This window comes from Carya illinoinensis, chromosome 11, assembly GCF_018687715.1.
Source record: "Carya illinoinensis cultivar Pawnee chromosome 11, C.illinoinensisPawnee_v1, whole genome shotgun sequence".
Lineage (NCBI taxonomy): Eukaryota > Viridiplantae > Streptophyta > Magnoliopsida > Fagales > Juglandaceae > Carya > Carya illinoinensis.
In genome coordinates, this window is record NC_056762.1 from 36,006,633 (window position 1) to 36,031,083 (window position 24,451).

Below are 24,451 nucleotides of genomic sequence, written 5' to 3' on the forward strand. Positions count from 1 at the left end.
TGTAGCGCTTGCTACCATTGTGCTCTTCCTTAATTCTGTACACCCATTTATTGTGCAAAGCTTTCTTGCCTTTTGGAAACTTAGTTAGCTCCCATGTCTGATTTGACATCAATGACTCCATCTCATCTTGCATGGCTTTCTCCCACTTGATCGAATCTTCAATTCGTAGAGCTTCATCATAACTTTCCGGTTCACCACTATCTGTTAGCAAGATGTAGTGTAGAGATGGTGAGAACCGTTGTGGTGGCCTGATTGTCCTTGAAGATCTTCGAATAACAGTGAGTGGTGTACGTTGTTCGATCTGTGTATCATCATTTTCTTGATCCTCGTTCTGATCAGTGTTGACTCGAGTAACATCAAAGTCAACAACCTCAGGTTTCTTTGGCTGCTCTTCAGGTTCAACTTGTGACTTAGCTTTATACAGAATCTGTTCATTGAATATCACATTTCTACTTCTGATGATTTTGCGATTTTTATCATCCCAAAATCGATAGCCAAATTCTTCATCACCATAACCGATGAAAAAACATTTTCTAGATTTGGCTTCTAACTTGTTACGATCAGTAGAATCTATGTGAACATATGATAAACAACCAAAAACTTTCAAATGGGAAAGATTTACCTTCTTTCCGCTCCAGACTTCCTCTGGTAGATCGAACTTTAAGGGAACTGAAGGTCTCCGGTTAATCAAATAGGCTGCAGTGTTAACTGCATCAGCCCAAAAACATTCAGGCAATCCTGAATTCAGTCTCATGCTTCTGGCACGTTCATTGAGAGTTCTGTTCATGCGTTCAGCTACGCCATTCTGCTGCGGTGTCCCGGGAATAGTCTTCTGAAATCTAATCCCATTTGCAGCACAGAATTCTTTGAACCCTCCGTCGATGTACTCTCCTCGATTGTCTGACCTCAGACATTTTAACTTTAAGCCTGTTTCATTTTCAACCATGGCTCTCCACTTCTTGAAAGTATCAAATGTGTCAGATTTATTTTTCAAAAAATAAACACATACTTTCCTGCTTGAGTTATCAATAAAGGAAACATAGTACCGCGATCCTCCAAGAGAAGCGACTGGGGATGGCCCCCACAAATCTGTGTGCACCAACTCCAACTTTGTAGATTTTGGAGTTCTGCCATTTTTCAGGAAACTAACTTTTTTCTGCTTCCCAAAAATGCAACCTTCACACATGTCGAAATCAGTTGATTCCAATTTTGGTAACTTCCCCTTGGATAATAGTATTTTCATTCCTTTCTCACTCATGTGACCAAGCCTTTGATGCCATAGGTTGGCATTTGCGTCAGCAATTGCAACAGTATCTCTAATACTTGAAGTCATGTATAGAGTACCTATTTTTGTACCTCGAGCTACTACCATAGCTCCTTTTATTATCTTCCACGTGCCACCGGTAAATAGTACCGAATGCCCATCAGCATCAAGTTGTCCTACAGAAATCAGGTTCCTCATGAGCTTGGGAACATGTCGCACCTTCTGTAGCAACCATGCACTTCCATTGGGCAGATTGATTGGTATATCTCCAATGCCTTCGATTTCCAACGCTTCACCATCTGCTAAGTACATCTTCCCGAAATCACCAGTGACATAATTCTGCATGATTTCTCGGTGTGCTGTAGTGTGGAATGAGGCTCCTGAATCTAACACCCAAGATTCAATTTGGTTGTCGACTGAAAGGAGTAAGGCATCTTGGAGATCTTCTGTTGTGGCATTAACAGAGTTATGCTCATTCTTCTTCTTAGCTTCCTTGCAATTATTTTTGAAGTGGCCAATCTTGCCACAATTCCAGCACTGTACTTATTTTCTGGACCTAGATTTACTTCTACCTCTTCGGGACTTTGACCTGCCCCGATTTGAACTTCTACTAGCTCCTCTACCTTTCGTCTCGAGATTTAAGGCAGAACTGGAAGTTGATGCTTCTCCTGTATCTCTTCTGCGAACTTCCTCGCTAAGAATATGGTCCCGGATATCTTGATACTTCATCTTTGTTTTGCCATAAGAATTGCTAACAGCTGTTCTCATGACCTCCCAGCTTTTTGGCAATTGAGCTAGAGCAATTAGTGCACGTACTTCATCATCAAATTCAATTCTTACTGAAGCTAATTGATTGATGATGGTGTTGAACTCATTCAGATGCTGAATAACTGGAGTTCCTTCTGCCATTCTCAAGTAGAATAGCTTGTACATCAAATGCACTTTGTTATTGGCTGATGGCTGCTCGTACATGTCTGATAGAGCTTTCATCAAATCCGTTGTGGTCTTTTCCTTTCCCACATTGTGTGCAACTGATCTTGACAGTGTTAGTCGAATGACTCCCAATACTTGTCTATCAAGGAAACTCCAATCTTCATTGCTCATGTCATCTGGCTTTCTTCCTAGGAGTGGAAGATATAGTTTCTTCCCATAGAGATAATCCTCTATCTGCATTCTCGAATAGGCAAAGTCTGTACCGTCAAATTTCTCGATACCAACACCTTTAGCTTCTTCTCCAGCCATAACTTTACAAATGAGTTCAAATTTAAACAAACAAATATCACCGTTGCGTCCGAAACACTCGAATTAGCTGGAAACGAGTCCGGAATGATCCAAATAGTTTGTCAGCACTATTTGATCGTCGCGATGGAACTCCAACTGGCGTGATCTAGCCCAAAATGATCTACAACACGTGGATAGTTCAGATCCAATGTATTGATGGCTAATCTCAAAATTTCGACCGTACGGATGAGTCCGGAATGATCCAAATAGTTGAAAAGCACTACTTGATCGTTGAAATCAGACTCCGAATGGCTTAGATATAGCCCAAAAAAGATCTGATTAATTGGGTTCTAACCCATCATTAATTGGGAGAAGTCTCTTTGCAGCTAAGAAACTATGGAAGAATGGGTTATTTAGAGAATTGGTAATGGTCTACAGGTGAGAATCTAGAAGGATAGATGATTTCCTCAACCAACTTCCTTTAGGTCCAAAGTCCCTCTATTATATTGGATGTTAATGCTTGTATTATTGTTAATAGATGGAATCCAGTCTGCCAATGAATCTATAAGTGATTTCTTTGCATCTTAATCATTATTTTTCAAATTCAATTGCAAGGATTTTACCAAATCAACATTTCATCACTTTTTAACTCAAATTCATTTTGTCAAATACAGTAAACACTAAACACTAAAATGATCCATACAATAGATTAGCCTTGTAAATATAGAGGATCTTAATATGATATCCACCTTCATTTTTTTTCTTTTTTTGTTTTAAGAATACAAAACTGAAATTAAAAGGTAAACATTATTTTAAAGAGAAATACTCTAAGGAAGTCTTACACCACCCGCATCTATCGAACCAACATATAATTTTTCATTTTTGTTATTATATTTAAACACACATTTAAGCATTAAAATAAAATAAAAATAATAATAAATTACATATTAATTAGATAAAGATATCTGATATAAGACTTTCATATAAAATTTCTCAAATTTCACATATCTTACGTGGCACAAAGCCAATTAAGGTCCATCAAAAATCAGGATTTCCAGCAGCCCATTGGGCGAATCGTTTCTATACAAATAAATAAACAAGCAACACATATAAGAGGAGGGAGTAACCAAATACACATTGTATTCATTACAGATTTCACACATTTCCTTTCTTGTAACATCAAAATATATAACTGAGAGTATCCACTAACAATAATAATAGCTCTCTAAAGTATATAACGAATTTGGAGGCCATTTTACACGCGACATGATTTTTCTCTTTCTAAAAATCAAACGCGTGGACATCTTTCATAGCTGTCCACATTCTAGAGGGATTCGCTGGCCGGGCCCCCAAATGAAGAAAATTATGGAAAAGTTATAAACAGACAAGGCCATCATCTTCCATCCATCATCCGGATCCCACCACTCAGATTTAATATCCACTTCGAATTCTCTTTCCCAAAACTGTCTTCTTTCTACCCACAATCACCAAGTGTCTGGCTTTTAATCGTGCTAGTAGGTCAACTACTCCTTTGTAGCTGTACCGCACTCCTGCTCCCTCCCCCAACAATGCACCTTAGGTCCATTGCCACTTTACACCTCGAGTCTGACGCCATGTGTACAAAGTACAAACTCAGAGTCACCTCCATATTTAATTTTTTTTAATATCTATTATACACTGGAATATGTTCTGCTTCGTAGTTTATAAGGCTACACTTCCTTAAAAAAGTCAGGAAAAAAAAAAAAAAAAATCCTTATGTATATGCTTTTCAATTTTCATTCCTTTTTTCTCCTTTCCCCCCAGGACTGTACAATGATTTAATTGTTTTCTGTTCCCTTTTTTTGGGTTTGCCTTTCTAGATTATTACAAAAAATTCTCACTCTGTAATAAATGGGGAGTGTTAGAGATGGATTGGTGAAATGAGGAATGTAAAATATTTACCCCTCCCCAAGATTCGACTAGAAATGCTCCTTATGGAATTCAAACTTGGTTGGACCTTTTTGATTGAATTCGTAGCAGAGTTTGTTGAGTTCTTTAGCCAGAACCGGTGCCCCACAATAGAATACACCTGATCCAAAAATAAAACAAAACCACAATTATAGCATCAGAAAAAAAAAAAAAAAAAAAAAAAAAAAAAAAAAAAAACTAAATCTATTTTTTTATGGGTTCTTGGACATTTTTCTTACCAATTCTGGCAGAACAGTGCTTGGAACATAATTTGGAGAAAACTCTCTTCCAGTTAGGCCTCGCAAAATGGGTTCGCACCTAATAATAGGAATCATAAACAGTTGATGAACACATTAAGATTTTCCTATGACTAATTGTCAGTTCTAGGACTATCTATGTCACATCCATCAATTCTAGGACTATTTGCACTCACCACCTTTTCTGTAATGGATACTTGACTGAATTATAAAAGCATGCCTTAATATAAATAAAGAGGGCATGAATGGTGTCTGGTATGGTAAGAGCCCGAGAATGTAAAGCAACGAAGAGCATACCCTAGTGCCAGAAACAATGTCAACTCCGTTCTTGGCATGGTTGAGAGCTTGCACCATGGTAATGAGAGCTGATCGGGCATCTCCTTCCTCATACACACTAGTTAAGTAGTTGTGCATGTCAATGACACCCTAAGGTTCAAATTGAGATCAAATTGAGAAGTTAGAGTCGCCAGATATTTTTAACAAAATAATGCAAGTAATGCCGTATATATATATATATATGCCTTCTTACCCTTTGATCAAGTTCAGCTACTTCATTCATGACCCCTTTAAACCAATCAAACGACCCTTGCTCCCTAGTTACCCAGTAGAAGTAAGCATTTGTGGTCTTCACAGTTTTTTTCCGCTTGGGACATACTTTATTGGCCATAGAAGAGTCTGTGCTTCCAGAACTTAGGTCTGATATTCTACTGACATCTGAGATTGAATCCTGAAGAAAGGAAACTAAAATTTTATTTGCATGATAAGATTCTCATTTATTCAATGCCTTTATAATAAGCTTATGACAATTAGAATAGATTAATGAGTATACCGTGTTTGCAGATTTAATGTATGTCTTTAGTAGTGATATAGAAAAATAAGATAAAAAACTTACTGCCTCTTCCTCCATTTTGACTATGTTGTTAAGCAAATCTTTTAGAATGCTGATAAAAGGCGTCGCTCCAATCCCCAGACCAACAAGTAGCAGGACATCATAGTTCCGGTAATCTTGTGCTGGGGCACCATAAGGTCCATCTATTAAGAGCTTCGGCAAACTGTTATCTCCAGAGAAGAATTTTGCTTATTAAATAATGTATTACCAAGTGCTAACTAAAGGAAAGGAGACATTGGAAGTTTTAAATATACCTCTTCTTGGTTGTTTCGTCAGCCCTGAGAAGCCCACTCTTTCCAGCCACGGGAGGCTCACAGGCTTCAGAGAATACCCTCTTAAGTTCTTGTGTCCAGTCACCTAGCTGCCGGATGTGAACACTAAGGTAGTCGTCCCCAGGAGCAGAGGTAATGGAAAATGGATGCCTGGTATACATAAATCATAGCATGTTAACACAACAAATCAAGAGGGGTCAGACACAGAGCAGGAAGGTCTTCTTGAGTTTTGCTAATTCTCCTTCAGAAATTCGTGGTCCAAAAATAAGACTGGAGTATTCAAACCATCTAAATTTCTTTAGCTTTCTGTTTTATTCTTTTTCATTCTTGCCAAGATGCCAAAACCTTGGCACTGCTGCAGCATAAAAAAGAACTATTCTTATAAATATATTTTATCATAGTGACGACCAGATTGAGCAATGATTCATATCCAAAGTTTTCAAATTTAACTGTTTAAGCATCCAGCAAGTCACGAAACATTAATATACGAGTAGTGGTGGTGATAAATTTCTGGAATTTTCCCCAAAATACAGTCTAAGCAATCACCGAAAGCAGTGGTGACTTACCATTCAAAAGGAGAAACAGCAGGGCATTTGACAAACATGTATTGTCCACTCTTGTACTTAAACTGGGGTGGCTTGGACATTTGCAACGTGAGAACATTTCCAGGATAGATGGCAACCTAAAAATTATGCAATTCAAGGAAAAAATATTATTTGAACTGAGTCAGCCTTAATTAAGTGGATAAAACACCTCAAGATTTTGCAATCCCAGTGGAGTGGAAGGCACTAGTTCCGGCTGGGTCAGCTCCAGAAGCCCTTCCACACAGTTTTCAGATCAATGCTTCAATCAAGCATATGGATGTGCAACTTAGATGTTCAGTTGAACAAATGGCAGTGGTGATTATTAACCACATTTTCTCACCTTCAGAAGACGGACAGGATAGGAGCCAGACCGAAAGAACCTCAGGGTCCTTTCTCCAGCATATAGTAAAACTGGAACAGCTAGATACATCCATGTCTGCAAGCATGAAGTCAGTATGTTAGCAAACTCTTTAAAGCAAAAGAAACACCACTATTGCTGAAGAAATAAATACCAATGGTAAACGATATCAAAAGCATACCGTCTTAAGGTGCCACTTGTGCACAAGATATACGGATTGACCATGGATGATGAGCAAGATATAGACAATGACAAATAGGTGGTGTGAATACCAGAAGGCATTGAAACCAGTAAGCCTATTAAACGGCTTGGGCAGCTTGATATGATTCCGCCTGAACCATCGAGTTGCAAGTGTAAATGCAATCACCATCAAGATCACCATTAGAATTCCAGTCACACCTTCTACCCCCTTAACCAAGTCAATGTAACTCGGTTTATGTGATCCAAAGTCATGCTGAAAAGTATTCGTATAATTACTCTCAGACAAGCGTACAATCTTTGGAAAATCACATGCAAGATGGTCCCCGGCATGGAGAGTGATGCCAATTATAATGGCAGCAGCGATGGTCTGCAGTTATTTAAAATAAAATGAAAATTAACATAACTGCAGGTAGCACATGCATCAAGCATGTATTCTAGATCAATTGCCAATTGCCATGGATAAGGTTTCCAATATTGTGAATTCAAGACCTCTATATTGTTGCAATTAACAATCCACTACTATGTGTAACGTACTTGACTGCTTAGCCAAGCCCTTGAAGTTACAATATGATCAACGTGTCATCCTCCCAATCGATTTGAACGATACATGACAGTGCGAATCAGTAAGAACAGAAATTGCATAACATTTTTTTTTTTTCATGAGAAGTAAGAAAAAAGAAATTGCATTAACATTTCTTTTAACTCCAAAACTCAATTCAAACATCCTTTATAAACAAAATCAAAAATTAACTTTCACCGAATCCAACACATAACACATCTAAAAATTTTTTATCTGAACAATTTTTCATTCCAACCACACTTTCGCAAAATTAAAAACAAAACACATCTAATAAATATTTACCCAAACAACTTATCATTCTCCCTACCCCATTTTCAAGCGAACCCAATACAAAACATGTCCCTTTTTTTAAAGAAGTCTCAAAATAATAGAAAATTTTTCCCTTACCTAACGTGTCTTAACTTTTTAGGACCCTGGGTGCCATACGAAAGTAGCTTAATGTACATTGTCATAGTGTAACTAAAAATCACAACATATAAAATCACAACGCTCAATATTAACATCAAAAGCAGTACTTATAATGTAGCCTTGATCCAATGCGAAATTAGATTTAAAAAAAAAAACTATTATTTCACTTTAAAAAAATTTTTGATGATATTATTTTACTTAAAATTGATGGTGTCTATTTAGTGCGAAATATGAGATATTTGCATGATTTCACTTATCAATCTAATCCTTCTTGGAAATAAAAGAACTAAAAAACCATTTTTCGAGACTTCATCATAATTGCCGTTATTGTTGTTACTAATATGATGAAAATAAAAAGGGCCAAAGAAAATAGCACATGAGGGTATTTTGGTAAATTAGAGAACACATAACTTTAGCCCTTACCAGGAAGACTCGAGAAAGAGTATATGGAACGTGAAAGCATCTTTTATTTGTGAACTTGGAATACAAAAAACATTAACTGACTACTAAAATACACACGACTGTTACTGCATGCAGACAATGGCAGTTCAATTTTAGCTTGCATACGTAGGAAGATCTTTGAATTATTCAAGGACAACCTTGAGGACTATTAGGTGTAAAAACAAACAATATACCCGCACCCACGTTTTGGGGATCGAAAATGAATGATTTAGCGGGAAATTTTATTTTCTTAAAAAAACTCCTCGATCTACTGGGTAGCACAATTTGCTTCTTTTCCCATTTCTCGAGCCCAGAGCTAGAGAACTTGGCTAGAGAAAGTTCTAAAGAAGTCAATGGTTTGGGTTTTGACAATTTCAAACCTAATTAATTTTCTGCTTAGCATATTCTCTCTTCTCTTTCTTTTTTTGTTTGTTGACGATTCTAAGATGTGTGCGGGGTATATAATGGCTGAGATCAACCTTCCGCTGACTTTAAAGATTCTACAAGAGTCCTAAACATATAATGTAAAGATCGAACCAATAAAAAACAATGACTGGCTGGGTACGTACCTTGTGAAAATTGATATTGTCGTCGAAAGGGATAAAGTATGCTAGCTTGGTGGACCTGAGCCAAGTAATTGTGTTTCTACACACGGGCATGAGAATGAGAGCCATGTTGAACTTAAGGGTCTCACCCGCACCCTTGGCCGTAGGGAGACAATAACCCATGACTTCGAAGGCACGTTTATTCTTGTATTGACAGAACTTCCATGTGAACAACCCAACCATGATCGTAACCCACAACATCAAAACCCAAATTCGCCTCCAATTTTCTTGCAAGTAGTATAGCAATTTTGTGCCCCACCTTTTTATTGGGCCCTTCTTCCTCAGTCCTTGTAGGTTCTGGCTCAAGGCTTGGCTTGTGTAACTAAGCGCTTGACTGTAGTTGAGGTACGTGTCCTTCTGTAACAGAAGTGTCTCCAATTGCCATAGCTGCACATCATCATCAACCACACAATGCAACAAAGTCATCACGGGTTGAATCATGTTGGGAACACAATGATCCTGAACATGTCAGCTAATGCATGCAACTATCAATGATCGATAATGCAGCACGCGTGAGTACTTGTCTAATGGGGGAGTTCGTAAAACTGTAAGGGCATCAGAATCCAACCATATGGAATCGCTATCAGGAGCGTCACTTGAGAATACGCAGTTCAAAGGGTTAATGCTGAATTGTAGCAGATCACGAGACTGTCAGTCTACGAAATATCAATAATACCCCAGTTTCTGTTTCTTGATACGGACAACTATATTTCTATTTTTTTGATGAGGAGCACTGAGCAAATTAACTTGTTTCCAAATTAAAGAAAAAGTCTATAAAGCGGTGACATGTCCATGTCTTATAAATGGCGTATTTTACGAAAAAAGCAGCGTCACTGCAATAGTGATCGTGTAGATTAGTCGTGCCGGCAGGGGCAATAATTCAGTGATATCTTCTTTTTATTTTTTTTATTTCTTTCCGAGCGCACTACCTAAATCCTTTAGCTTTATCGAAAAATAATGATACAGCAAAGGACACAAATCTCAATCATCTTGATAATTTAACTTCCAGTTATTATTATCTTGGAAAATATAACAGGAGCAAACCAAACACGATGTCATGTAAAGCAATTATAATGAAACTTTTAACTGCCATAGAACTTTCCCCAATACTGGCTTAGTCTTTTTCTTTTTATTATTTTTTAGACGACTAATAATATGGGGCTTATTACCAAATAGTACAAGGAGAGCCACTCAAGTGTTTAACCTTATTAACATAAAGATAAAAGTAATAGCTATTCCTCATCCAACGAATAAATATATAGGATTCCAGCCTCAACTAATAATATGGAACTATACCATCCAAAAAAAATTTAAACATATATTTTCGTAGAGTGCCATTTGTTGGATGTTTGAACTTTCCTTTCTAGATGCATGGTTGAACGACACACGGTTACTAGTCCTGATTATTTGTCGCCTAAACATTGGTCTTGGACAAAAATGTCAAACCTAAACACTAGTCTCTTAATTAAAGACGCGTCTGAAAATAATAGTCAAAGGCCGCCCTGTTATGGATAGAGATTATAGACTCCATTAATTAACATGAAGAAACAAACTTGAAAATAAAACTACGCAACAAATAAATTCTATACTATACCGGTATAGTATATGCAAAATGCTGATCCCGTGTTTGTATCACTTCTGATCTTAGTATATGCATATGAGAATACTAGGAAAATATATCATGCTAGATAGTTCCCTAAAAATAATAATGCAACTAGCACCCATTACAAATAAGGATGTGACATAAAGTAAAGTATTCACCTCAATGTAGCCAAGTCTTTCAGGGTCTAATTCCTCCATGATAAGAGCAGCGTATTCCTCGGCTTGTTCCTTCAATCTCGATAACTTGTTCGCAGAAGCACTTAGCATGATAATCTACCCATCGCGGGGAAAAAAAATATAATACATTAAACCCCTCAAAGTCATCTTTCCAAAAAATGAGACATTCTCAAATGAAACAGAATGACCGAAAACCCCATCACCAACCCCCACTGAAAATGACATAATTGCTCCCCAAGAAATTTCAACAAAATTAGAAAATTCTTGTCCACCTTGTCAAGCTCTAGAAGACCGATATTACAGTTCACTAATTGTTGGAAAATCCATCTAAATGTGATTAATTTAGAACCATGGGAAACGTCATAGACTACGAAAGGTACTGGAGAAATTAGTTCCTTATTTATTACGTTGGAGTTGTTAGTTTTTGAATTTCTTGGATTTAGGATTACCGAATCCTGCCTAACATCCATTTTTAAAAAATTAAAAAACCAAAATGACACCCTCGAGGAGTTTCAATGTTTCATGCAGCAAAGCAATTAGAAGCCTATGCGAGACCATGAGAGCCCACTTTCGTTCCTCTATCGGTATAGGCCGTCCCAACGACTTTAATATTATTGGAATCTGAAGACAGTTGACTGATTCATGAACTCTATTTTTTAATATTATCATAATTATACTTACTTTGATTAGGAAATATTATATACAATTTAATGTCAAATATAATATTTCCACCTCTTTACTTGAAAATTATAAAAGCAGAGGGACAGAGAGAGAAATTGTTAGGACAGAAACCTACCTCTTTAACTTCTTCTTCAGCGATTCTACCATCTTCATTCTTGTCCACCCTGTAACATAATAGATTATCAAATTATTGTCAAATACTAGTTATTAATAATTTGATAGACGTCAAAAGACAGTTATGTCCTCTCGTCGTTCACGTACTGATCATCTTCATTACTTGGCGAATATGGATGATAAACTTTGGCATCTTCTGATGTAAGATATATGGTGCGATCTTTCATAATAATATTTAATCTTAAAAATAAGAGTACGAAAATTAATCAAAACTATGACTAGACTATGCGCGCGTACATGTCAAAGAAGATCTGGAGCCGTGAATCAAAACTTTGATCGGTGATTTGGGACCAGAACTCGTAAAGCTCTTCTTTGCTAATCTTATCAGCCTTGAGCCTTCGTCTCCGTCCAAGAGCATCGAACAGCTCCAGAGCAAACTCTTTCGAATCTCTCATTCCTGGAAAAACAAAATAGAAAACAGAGAGAAGTAGAAAAGTTATTGCTTTCGAAAACTAGAAAAATCTCATTCGAACTGCGTTTCGATCAGATGAGAATGAGTCTGAACCTATGCATTGCGCGAAATCTGCGCGGCAGAGAAAGCCGTCTTCGGCGAGGTTATTGAAATTTATTTCCACTTGGTTCCATGCATCGACGCCATTGGTTTTGGTGCTGATGAATCTGAGTCCACGAAGCGCTTTCTGAGCACCGGGCCGAGTCCGGTCCAGCTGAGCTCGTTCCCTTCGCAGAGCCCGAGCGGCCAAAGCCGAGGCGAAACCGCTCTCTCCTACGGAGCCGTTCTGAGTAGCCACCACCGCAGAAGCCACAAGAGGAGTACGCGACGAGTGGCTGTGGCCCCAAGAAAACCGCCTCACCAGCTCGGCTCGCAGCTCCTGAGAGAACTGCCTCGCCTTCGCCACCGCCTCCGCCTTAAGCTCTTGAGAGAACTGCCGCAGCTTCCTCGAAGAGCTCCTTCTGATCGAGGCAGACCTCGAAGCCGGAGCGGAAGCCGACACCGCTGCACCCGCAGGAGCTCGAACTCCATCATCAATATTAATAACGGTGGCGGGTTCGACGCTCCGAAGCACAATCGTATTATCATCCTGAAGATCGAGAGTGACTTCAACGAACTCTTCAGTGGAACTGTAATCGGTTCCAGCCGGAGAGGATTCAGAGCTCACAGCAGTTCTGTTGGGAACGGTATCGGAGGCCCAACGGCGTTGATGCTTAGTATTGTTGGCCTTCATTGCAGGTCAAATGTACAATAAACTAAGAAAAATACATATCCTCTCTGTAACTTGTAAGAGATAATATATTAATGGTGGTTGTCTACGAGAGAGAGAGAGAGAGAGAGAGAGGGGGGGGGGGGGGTAGGGGGAGCTGGAGAAGACGCAGGGAGATGCAGTGAATTTTTAAAGGAAAGTGGAGTCGCCAAACGCGTTGGGAATCTCTGGGAAAAGACATGCCCGCGTCATACGAAAATTGGGAAAATGAGAACGAATGAAAAAATAAAATAAGTTGTCTTAAATGTAAAATATATCATTATAATTCATATACGTATTTTTTTATCATTATAAGTATTTTTATATTAAAATAATTCATGTATAAAATTATTTAAAATGTATGAAATTAATTAATATAATTAAGGAATGTAAAATCTAAAATTAACAATAACATTTTTCTTACAAAAATCCTATCTATAATGTCACCCCAATTGAAATATCATAAAGGCGTGATAAGAAATTAAACAATTTTCTTTAATGATTAATCTGATAGAGATATAAATATATTAATCAATTCAATAATAGCATGAGCTCATGTTAAAAATAATAAAAAGGCATTTATTCGAATTAAACTTATACGATATATCGTGAAGAATTTTCTCTCAAAATGATTGTCTCCCCTAGACCTAGCCCCAGGGTGCCTCTCCCTCTGTCTTGTAGCTGTGGCTCTTTTTTCCTCCTTTACGTTTTTTGTGGCAAAACGCGGTTGGGCTGGGTTCTAATCAGATTGGGAAACAAGCATCGGGTAACAGGGAAAAGTGAATAAGCCAGTTAAGTTTATTTTTATTTTATTTTTTTCATCGGATCCGATCCGTTGTCGAGGCTTCAAATGGTAATGGCCATTGGTTGCTATGGCAACTATTTTCGTGACTTCCCCAGCCACCATTCTTTTACTAGTTTTAAAAGTTATGTTATTTTATTAAAAGTTAGTAGTAACGTCTTTCTACCTTCTATCACTTATTTATTATTTATTTCTTATTTTTTATTTAATAATTAAAAAGTAATTAATAGTAAAATTATATTTTTTTTTTAATTTTTTCTTAATAATTAAAGATGTTAAAAAATACTTAAATTAAAATAATAATAAAAAATTCAAAAATAGTAAATAAATAATAAGAAATAGTAAGCCTATCATTATTATTTTTTTTATATCCTATAATTCCAAGTAGTAAGTTAATTTTTATCAAATTGAATTTATTTTTGCAAGAATATTATATTTTAAAATTTTTAATTCAAATTTAAAAAGTAATAAAAAAAAATAACTTGATAATATAACAGTATTAAAGGAAATGTAAGGATATCACTCGTACCCGGCCCTTGCTAAATACAGGTACAAATTAGTATGTAAGTTCCATGTACGGATCTTTTTAAAAAATTGAAACTCGTTTTTAAGAAAGTGAGATTCACGTACATAAATTATAAGAGTAATGCTATGTGCAGTCGTGGAGTATGTAAATACTGCACAATCGCTTTGAAAAATAATAGGATCGACGATTAAAAAGTTATTTTTTTTATGTGAGTCCCGTATTAATTCACTTTTTTTAAAGAGATTGCGCGCCGATTGCATAACCACGACTGTAAATATTATTTTTCAAATTATAAAAAATCGATTTTTTTTTTTTATGCACGAAACTTACACGTATTAAATTTGTACAAACTTACACGTATTGTTTTTTTTTTTTTTTTTTTTTTTGGTTAATACTTGACCCCATCCACAACTATTTAAGCACGAACCCAACATGTCAATTGAAATTAAGAACAATACATGATTCAATGTCACACGCATAATTAATATCGCCAGTACAGATTTATTTTAATATAATACAAAAAATATATAAATTTATTAAAACTGGCTGAAAGGACAAAACGAGAAAGTAATGTTTGGTATTGAAAATTATTTTATCTTGTTTAAGATCGTTGAAAAGTTCCAAACAAGAGTATAATAACCTGATGATGATCATGAATCAGTCTAGCTAATTTAATTACATTGAAATTCTAATTAAGGAGATTTTGTAATTAACAATGAATTTAACAGCAGTACTTCAAAATACACGTACGGTTAACAATACAAATAAATCCATTTTCAAGTGATTAAGTCAATTAAATAATTATAAAGAATTTTATAATTACTAAATAAAAAAGCTTTGTGTCATGTAAAAAATATTAATAATACAAATAATATTATATCCAATAACTAAGTTGAACATTAATGGATATTATATTTTATAAGCTAATTAATAAAAAGCTCAAGTATATATATATATATAACTTTTTCGACGTAATTAGCTAGGTGGCTGCATATATGCTGGAAAAGTAGTACTACATGGAATGCTTTGGTATATATAATATGGATCGAAAGAGACTTGATACCAATATTGTTAGGGGACAAGTGGTGTTCGATCCGCCGCCCGCGTGCGATCTAAATCAAGGGTTGGCCTTGATGATCATCATCTGCATTAATCATATGAATGCCGCCACTTACGTACAGTTTTGATCAAATTAAATTGCTTAATTAGCAAATTGGCAAAGGATTATCACCAGCAAAGCTTGCTATATTTTATATATAGCTATATATATATATTATTTTGACAGCCTGATGATGATAAAACTTTCTTATTGCATGTTTAGAGTACTGGCCCGTATTGATCTTGAGAAAGCAGGTTAACCAAATCACCACAAAAGTACGTACGTACGTGGGGTAGTCGACTTTGCCTAATTTTCTTGCATGCATGGCTTGATTAAAAACGTAACAACGTCCTAGGCCGGCTGAGTTTTGATCTGACCTCTATCGGCCTTTCTCGTGTCGGCGGGCAGAATTAAAATGAAAGAATCAAGACTGAGATCGAGTTTGGCAGCAAAAGTACGTGGCACATGATGAGTTGTAAACGTAACATTTGAATTCAATTAATATAGTCCATTTATGTAGCTATTGGAATAGTAGTACTTGGAAATAAGGGAGGTCGGGATAGCTCCAAAATTATTTATTATTATAATAAAGAATCATTTTTTCTTGTAGCTCCAAGATGGGTGGGGACGTCTCTGAGCTTGTGTGTATATATATATGTATGCATATAGCTATCTAGGTCCGGTTAATCTAGCTATCTAGGTCCGGTTAATCTGGCGTAATAATATAGTGCTATATGTTTTGAAATATAATTCAAGTCCACATGAAGTGTTTCCAAAAAGTACTGATTTACGTTACTGCTGATCATTCCTAAGCATGAGGATATATATATATCATATATGCATTCTGCCCACTTGACATTAAAATTTTAGTAGGCAGGCAATTAAGTTCTATATGTGACCGCCCTTGATGATGATCTTAATGCATATAGAAATTAAGCCAGGTTAGAACGAAGAATAATAATATAATAAAATCAACCAGCCTAGTGCAAGACGTAATATATTCCTCTTCTTCTTCTTCTTTGGTTTCCAGTGGTACTAGTACAAGACGTAATATATAGATTAGGAAAACCACATGAAAAAAAATATAAACAAGCTCCAAATGATCGATGAAAATACAAAATAATTAAAGATCACAAGAATCACGTGGGATACTAAACGGGATAAATATGTGTATATACATATATATATTGCTAGATAAATAGAAATAGTATTTATATTATATATATATATATATGTCAATGTTTAAAAATATTTAGGGATGATTTAATATATTTTAATAGTCCTAGTATTTGTTTTTTCTTGAATTCAGAATACGAGTTAAATCATGTCCCTAACTTGTACCGTAAGATAATGGCAACCTCAATTCTCATGAAAAAGAAATGACCACTTGACGAACATGCATCATCAGCCACCAAATCTTCACTGACCAAGAGATCGATCAGTTTGAAAGTACTATATTATAATATATATATATATATATATATATATATATATATATAATCCAGTAGTTCATATATTTTCCTTCATCTCGATCCTCAAATTAAGAATATGCACTCTAATTGATCACCCAATCGATATGATCGATGCAAAACATGATATCATCATGAGTCAAAAATCCTATGACCCAAAAGATTTATTTAATGATAACCGAACGAAAAAAAATAAAATTTCGTGGAAAATGATGTATTTCATGTGAACATTGGTTTGAAAGTGTGGTTACACTGGTTACAAATTGATAGTTTATGATGATAGAAATTAACAGTTATGATAATTTAAGGTAAAAACTTAAAACCAGATCAGTGCATGAATAGTATATATAAATCAAGAGTCGTGAAACACGCGGTAATCCATATATAGATACAGAGCGTGGATAAAACGAAGATGATTATGATTATGGTAAAATAAACTTTATTGACACTAATGAATCATGCCAAAATGCTATCGAAGAATCAGAAGAACACGTAGTCCGGATTTTTTTATTTTATTTTATTTTTTTGACTGTGTTCAGAATCAGTACGTCACCAGAAAAGGCACGCCAGGCCGAAAGCATGCATCCTTTGGCCGATCCCCTTGCACCAAAAATATTTACATAATTGGCCTATTGGGATTAATTAATTAGTTCATGTTTTCCTGTTTTTTCTTTTTTGACTTTGTAGATTGTAATTATTAATTTTAGGGTTAAAACAAAGCAAGCTAGCCAATGCGCAAACGGCAAAACACAGGACAAGCTAGAGCTCTTGATAATACTGGTCAATAATCAAAGTCATTCTAAGATGATTCAGCAGGAACTTTGTATTTATGTGCTTGGTTTTCAGCTCAAAGTAAATGGTGCTCAGCCATGGGATTGAAACGTGAGACCCATTGCGCATAAACAAACAAAAATGTAAAGGAATCGCGCAGCAGTAGTAACGCCTTTATTTATTCTTTTTCCGCATTTGTCAGCGCAGATTTGCCTAAAAAAAAAAACAAAAAGAATCAAATAATTCTGGCCATGTGTTTTCGCACAGTTTAGGGTTTATCTTCGGAAGAGAAGTGGGGCTGGGAAAGGTTAGAGTACTTCTAGAAATTGTCACGTAAAAACAAAGCCCCAGGGAGATGCCAGGGGTCCACCAATACCCGAGAACTCCCAAGTCAATTGCTCACCAACTCCTCATGTTGGAATCCCAATTAAATTGGCCATTTAATGCCTGTCCTTTTATTGATCTCTGTTTGCTAATTTTTTTCCTCTGCAATGATTTCATGTGCTAGATCAGTTGAGAAAAACAAAAGGTTCTAGCTGAGTCGGTGTTGGTGGCGTTTAGCTCGCATGATGAGTTCTTTCTGTGCATGCTTACATTATATATACATACATACATATGTCTGTATGTATGTATGTATGTATATAGTATCATATAAATCTTTTGGGTGTGAAATTCATTGGTCTAAAGAAACCAAACGAACAAAAACCAAAAGCTAGGAATGAAGAAAAGATGTGCATATATTTACTTGTATACCATAACTGGATGGTCAAAATTTACTTAATTAGGGACGTATAATATGCCTCGATCGATCTAAGTGCATGTATGAAAAAGTGTTTGAGCCGGTCAATATATATGATCTCTAGCAAGCTGTAGCAACCTGCAGAGGCCAATATATAGGAACGATCAACGTACGTATATATATACCTCAAGATAAAAGATTTATGTTCCATAAAGAGATCAGCATGAGCTCGACCGACTATTAATGATATTTGATATAAATTATTGCCATTTTTATGAAGAAAACCATACTCGATTCTACTGATAAAAGTCAAGAAAACCACTATTATATGACATAACTGAAACCACTAGAAAATGCTGATTTAATGTAGTGACTTGTTTTGGAAAAAAAAAAAGAAAAAGAACTTGTTAAAGTAGTAATTAAGGATGCATCAGTAAGGATATACTCGTGACTTAATAAGGAGTAGTTAGCTAGGCTTCATTTTTTTTTTTTTTTTCTGAAAGGAGCTAGGCTTCTTAATTTGTTATTACTCCAAGTCTTCCTGCATATACTTACGTACGTGCGAGATATCAAACCAGTTAATGATCAGAACGCGTCTAAAGTCTTGGAAAATATCGGCCATGCTTTGCTTTTTGACTTCACACGGGTTTTGGGGGTGCCGAGGAGCACTGCTGTACTGGTCAGAGCTTGCATTAAATTAAATTTATCTTTTTTTACTTATTTAAATTTTGATTATAAATTTTTTTTTTTTTTTTTTTTGATATCCTTGGGTGTCCGGGCTAGCTTACGCGCACCTCGACTAATCCCAAGAGGCCCTGAAGTTAACGGCCAGGTAAACCTCCAGTGGCCCTGAGGGGACTCGAACTAGTGACCATTGAGGAGCAAACTCAAGACCTGACCAATTGAGCTACCCCTCAGGGTTTGATAAGTTATGATTTTACATTATATTACAGTAGAGATTTTGAATTCGAACATTAACTCTATATTCTATCTCACTCATCAATTTAAATTTTTGAGATAAGTAATAATTTTATAATCAATATCAACAGATTTTGTATATATATATATATATACTACCTTAAAATTACCTCCAGACCTAAAGAAGGTACCAAGTTTTTTTATTTTTTATTTATATTTCTTGCAGTTGGAGGCATCTAGAATGTAAACTCGCTCTGACCCTCATTATTTTGATTTTCTTGGACCAGTAACCGTGCGTAGTTGCTTCTATGCTTCATGCTGCTGTTGTGCTACATTTTTCTCTTAAATCAGTACGGCCAGCTTGTTCCATATTAAGCTTCTCGAGTACTAACTACTGTACCCTCTAATTTCCAGTAGTTCCCGTCAAACAACGAACGCAAATGTAGAGCTAGGTCTCCGTTTTTGTCTTAACCCGACCAGCAGCAGCTTGTACCAGACGTTTATTGACTAGACTTCTTTTGATCTATTGATGAATGATGATCGTCAAGTCCAAAGAAGGAATTCTTACGATCGATGCAAATTTCTGTAATGAAGTTTTACGTACGTCACACGTACTAAGTAATTTATTGACTAGACTTTCACTACAACAAATTTTGGTTTTTTCCACGAGCCAATTTGGTGGACATATCTGGGGCATATGTGAGAAAAACATTTTTTCCCACCAATTCGGTTTGTGACTCGTTGGTGGCATATAATTCATGAGCAATAAACTTTTCGCATGAGTCAATTAAGTGGTGGGAAAAAATCGCTTTTTGTCACGAGGCCTCTGGGTGGAGAAACATGTTTCCCTTCGTGGCAAATTGACTTGCTACCTAGTCTTTGTGGTGAGAGGAACATCAGTTGTCACCATTTTCCGCAGTCTGAAAAAGCACTTTACCCATGGGCTTCACCGCCACTGGTGTAGTCGTATAAACCTTTCAGAACCAAAGAAAATACTATTTAAAGAAAACCCCACTACAAGATGTTATCGTGGATCATTGTAGCAAATCCCACTATAATTGTGATTATAGTGGAGATGTGAGTCTAGAAAAGCAAACCACATCAACTCAATGTGAATTACGTCACATTAAGCTTCCAACAATAAGGGCAATTGGTTGCTCCACAGAACCAGCCTTAGAAGATTGCCCTTATTAAAGATGCCTAAGCCCATCTCCTCAATTCTAAGATCTCATCACTGATTCATAGGAGTTAAAGAAACAATCATAATAATGGTCAAGTGAAAATTGACCATTAGCAGTGCACCTTCATGACAACAAATACATGCATTGGGAATACTAGTTGGGAAAAGGCTATTTGAACTGACCTCAGCTTTACTACATCATGAGAACAAACACTAAAAACCAATTCCACCTTCCAATCAATAGAGTATGGGTTAAAGGATATTCTGCCAGAGTCTGGACTTCACCCATTACCATTATAACAACACCATTTACATTTTCTGTTCAGGGTTGATGCAACCATACACAATATAGGCCCCTAGCCAGAATACCTATATTCTGCATTTCCACGTACACTAACAAATTGTGAGTAGCTGGGCATGTATGCATGCATGTCTGATAGACAAAAAAATCAGGTGTGGATTCAGACAATAAGTGTGCGAAGAACCAAATAGTACTAGCTTATCATGAGCTAGCTGGTTAGATACAATCTGCCAACAATTGTGCGTATGTGACACCCTAACTGTATTTATGCTTTCAGAGCATAGGTAGTTTTGCAAAAAAAATTAACACAATGAGATTGTGTATAATTGGGAAACAAGAGCAATAAAGATCTCGAGGCAAATATAAAGGCTTGGGGCTGCTCACGAAACATCAACATCTTACCTAGTCTTATTCAATACTTCAATCATGTTCTCTGTTCGTATGCTTTTTCATTACAGAGAATGTCCAAAAAAAAAACAAAGTTTTATTCATTGAAGGCTAAAATGATGATTAAAATTCGGCAATTGTTCAATACTGTTTATAAATTCCATACAAACCCATTAATATGCTGAATTAATGGCATTTTAATTCAGCATATTAACTTCATCTATTATAAATCAAAATGCTAAATCTTCTACAGGGGTATTTCCAGAACATAGGGCTGTTATACCATTTCGGTAAAACTAAAAAACAGTACACCAAAATCAAAGGTAGCTCTTCAGCTTTTTTTCCTGTCTAAATAGCGGGCATATGCAAAAAATTAATTCTAGAAATCTAGATTCGAAACATCAATTACCACTCAAAGCTGTTGTGACAACCTTGAACTTATATTTTCCCACTAATCTTATACAATCATACAAAATTCTCTATAATGGTACACAATCATACAACCAATAGATAGAGAACACGGAGGGAGAAGAGAGAGAGGCTTACTGTGTATATTCCTTGAGAGAGAGGGGGGACGCACTTACTGGGTGATTTTCGCCTGAAGAGAGGGTTCTGGAATCTAGGGCATGAACAAGGATTTAATAGGCAACGTCGGTGAGATTGCGAGGTGGGGTGGATCCTATACTCCTTGCGAAGTCGCCGCCGTCTATAGGGAGAGGGCCATGGTGATTATCGCTCGGTTGGGTGGGGGGATGGTTGGGGAAGAAAGGAAATGGCTGGCGGGCTGAACCAAGAAAGGGAAAAATGGTCTCGCGGGGTATCGCGGGGAGTATGCCAGGTGTGTCTTTTATTTCCTATCAATACCGGCCACTTTTAGTCGTCCCAAAAAGAATAGATCATCGTGGCAAATAAATAACTACCGACGGATACATGGGGTGAGACAAAATAACCTTTTGCGATTAAGTCCATATCATGGCAAAAAAAAAAAAGTTCTATGTTAAAAGATATAACCCATGAGGACCAAGGGGTTATGTTAGTTTTTTTCCTCACTAATACATGTGGTGGCAAAAAATATATTTTCTAGTGACAAAAATTCATTTTCCCACAAACTTATTCCCACCGAACTAAACTCATGGCTAAAGGGTATGTTTCCTTCCCACTACTGGTTTTGGAGACAATTAGTGGATGTTTGCCACCCTCTTGTGTCATGAAAAAAGAATTGGTGGCAAAAACCTCAAATTGTTGTAGTGAATTTCCATTTGTTTCCAAAAACAAATGAGATAAAGATCATGAATTAAGATAAAAGTTAAAAATTAAATAAAATATTATTAAAATATATTTTTTATATTATTTTTATTTTAAAATTTGAAAGAGTTAAATTATTTATTTTATTTTATGTGAAAATTAAAAAAAATTATAATAATTAAATTAAATAAGATGAAAATTATAATAAAAACAAACTAAACCAAGTCTCATGCATGCTTATTGAAAACCTATCGTCACAATGATCAGATGGCCGGGCCACAGTACTTGATATATATATATATATAAATATCTCAAAAAAGTGTAACTCAAATAGTACAGGCACGTTAAAATATAGACACGTGTGAATGTAATTAGTTACGTTAAGTACTACATTAATTATTATATTAATTAAATAGTAATCATATAAATACATATATATATATATATATAATATCATAGAATTAATTTTTTATACCCCATGCTTCATGTTAAGTGCTGAGTACTAAAAAACAAGAATCCTAAAAAAAGAGAAAAATCCTAGTGAGAGAAACTCTCCTTTCTCTCTAGGAAAAAAGCTCAAGGAAACTATTTGAGGGAGGTGGGAGCCGAGGCTCCTCCCACCCTCCACTCTCTCCTTTCCAGTTAGCTCTAGGATGGTTATTTCAAGGTTGTTTTGTTTTTTTAGTTTGGTAATAAAAGTTGTGGTCATGACTCTGATGGGATGAATGGCTGAATCCTTAACCTCTATTAATCACGTAGTTGGGCGGGGAGGATTTACACGATGGCAATGGAGGATCTTGGTTGCGTACAACAATGGTTTTGGGCAGTTTGTAAACCCATGGCCCAGTCCAATGTCTCTGACCGGTTGGTTTTGGGTGGTTTACACAAAGGGGAGGCGCTAGCTCTCAAACGTATAAAATGAAGACATGCATGCTTGAGAGGTGCATGTGGGGATGAGCATGGTTTGGAGTTAGTTGCCGAAAGAATGGTCTGCTGAGGGGACGGTTTTGGAGGATCTACGATGGGAGCGAGGTTAGTGCGGCTAGCTCTCGGAGGCGAAGAATTGCGTGCGAGTTTGGGATGCATTCCGGTGAGGTTAAAGGACTCTGTTTCATCCATGGAAAACAAAGGAGGTTTTCGGTTTGCATGCCAACGTGCATGGGGGGATAAGGCACCCTCTTTGGGGTGGAGCCCAGCCGTAGCTCATGGCGGTTTTCTTCGTGGATGGTGGTCAGAGAAGGGGATCGGCGATGGCTGTTTACAGTCAGGTTATAGTCTGTTTTTACAGAATGTTTTATTCTCTATTTTTTCCAGCCTTGTTCGGTTTTTAGTTTTTTCTTTTGGTTCTTTTCTAGTCTGTATTAAGGGATAAGGAGGTGGTGAGGCCTTCCGTTGGGTTTGTTTAGTCTCTGTTTTTCTATTTTCTTGGTGTTTATTTTGGTCGGTGAAGATTTTAGTCTGTAATAAGGGTTTACGATGAAGGTGGTTGTCTGTTGGCGCTTGCTCGTCCATTGGCGTTTTGAGGATGGCTCGCCGGTTGCACTCTGGAGATGTCCATTGCTTGCAGGCTGCAGGATGTGGCAGGACGTAGGGCGGGCTGGGCCAGCTACAAGTAGCAAGGATAGTGGGGGACAAAGTGGTGCAGACAGAGGATGGGCTTTCTGTTAGATGTTTTAAGTTGTTTTTGTTTTTGTATGTTAGGGTTAAAATAAAATAATTTGAAATAGGTAATTCTCTTTCCTCTTTTGGAGGAGAATGGTAGTTTAGTCCCTATCTTATTTTGGAGGATGAGGGTGATAAATTGTCCTTTTTTGGAGGGTGGTAGTAATATGAGTTGTTTTCTTGTAGACAAGTCGAGATGGACATCTTTGTTTTTACAAAGTCTCGCATCTTAAAAGGGTTGTGTCATTAGAGAGTTTTTCTGAAGTTTTTAGACAATGTCCAGCACAATGAAAGTTATGTGCAGGGGAGCGTATAACCGATGAGCAGTTGACTTGTAATCAAAGCTTATACCTGACCTTAGTTACAGCTGTAACTTCCTTCATTCATGATTTAAATTGAAGTCTATTTAAAAAAAAAAAAAAAAAAAAAAAAAAAAGTGTTGAAGTACTTCAATCGATGCATGTGTACATGCGCACATGTTAATTACCTATA

At 36.4% G+C, this 24,451-nt stretch overlaps 1 protein-coding gene across 4 annotated transcripts; it reads right to left on the reverse strand.

Annotated features, from left to right (window-relative positions):
* Nucleotides 1–3,462: 3,462 nt before the first annotated feature.
* On the reverse strand, nt 3,463–12,977 carry LOC122281381 (respiratory burst oxidase homolog protein A). Of its 4 annotated transcripts, XM_043092818.1 has the most exons (15): nt 12,167–12,976; nt 11,899–12,058; nt 11,603–11,651; nt 10,789–10,902; nt 8,992–9,414; nt 6,974–7,360; nt 6,775–6,870; nt 6,417–6,532; nt 5,833–6,000; nt 5,582–5,741; nt 5,219–5,416; nt 4,987–5,115; nt 4,672–4,750; nt 4,427–4,553; nt 3,463–4,090 (listed from the first exon to the last, which is right to left on the reverse strand). In XM_043092818.1, the coding sequence occupies exons 1-14, from the start codon at nt 12,843–12,845 to the stop codon at nt 4,444–4,446; spliced, it is 2,868 nt and encodes a 955-aa protein (XP_042948752.1). In that variant the 5' UTR covers nt 12,846–12,976; the 3' UTR covers nt 3,463–4,090; nt 4,427–4,443. The 4 variants fall into 4 exon arrangements, 3 of the variants coding, with proteins under 3 accessions (XP_042948752.1, XP_042948753.1, XP_042948751.1); XM_043092819.1 differs by having other exon boundaries at nt 3,463–4,553; nt 6,974–7,246; XM_043092817.1 differs by having other exon boundaries at nt 3,463–4,553.
* Between the last annotated feature and the right edge of the window lie 11,474 nt (nt 12,978–24,451).

Bases quoted from the DNA above. Each gene is read 5' to 3' on its own strand.
- LOC122281381 (XM_043092818.1), bottom strand. From the start codon at position 12,845: ATGAAGGCCAACAATACTAAGCATCAACGCCGTTGGGCCTCCGATACC. The intron at 11,652-11,898 runs GTACGCGCGCAT...ATTATGTTACAG, and splicing joins CTCCAGATCTTCTTTGACAT to GGTGGACAAGAATGAAGATG. The intron at 4,751-4,986 runs GTATGCTCTTCG...TCCTATTATTAG, and splicing joins ACATTGTTTCTGGCACTAGG to GTGCGAACCCATTTTGCGAG.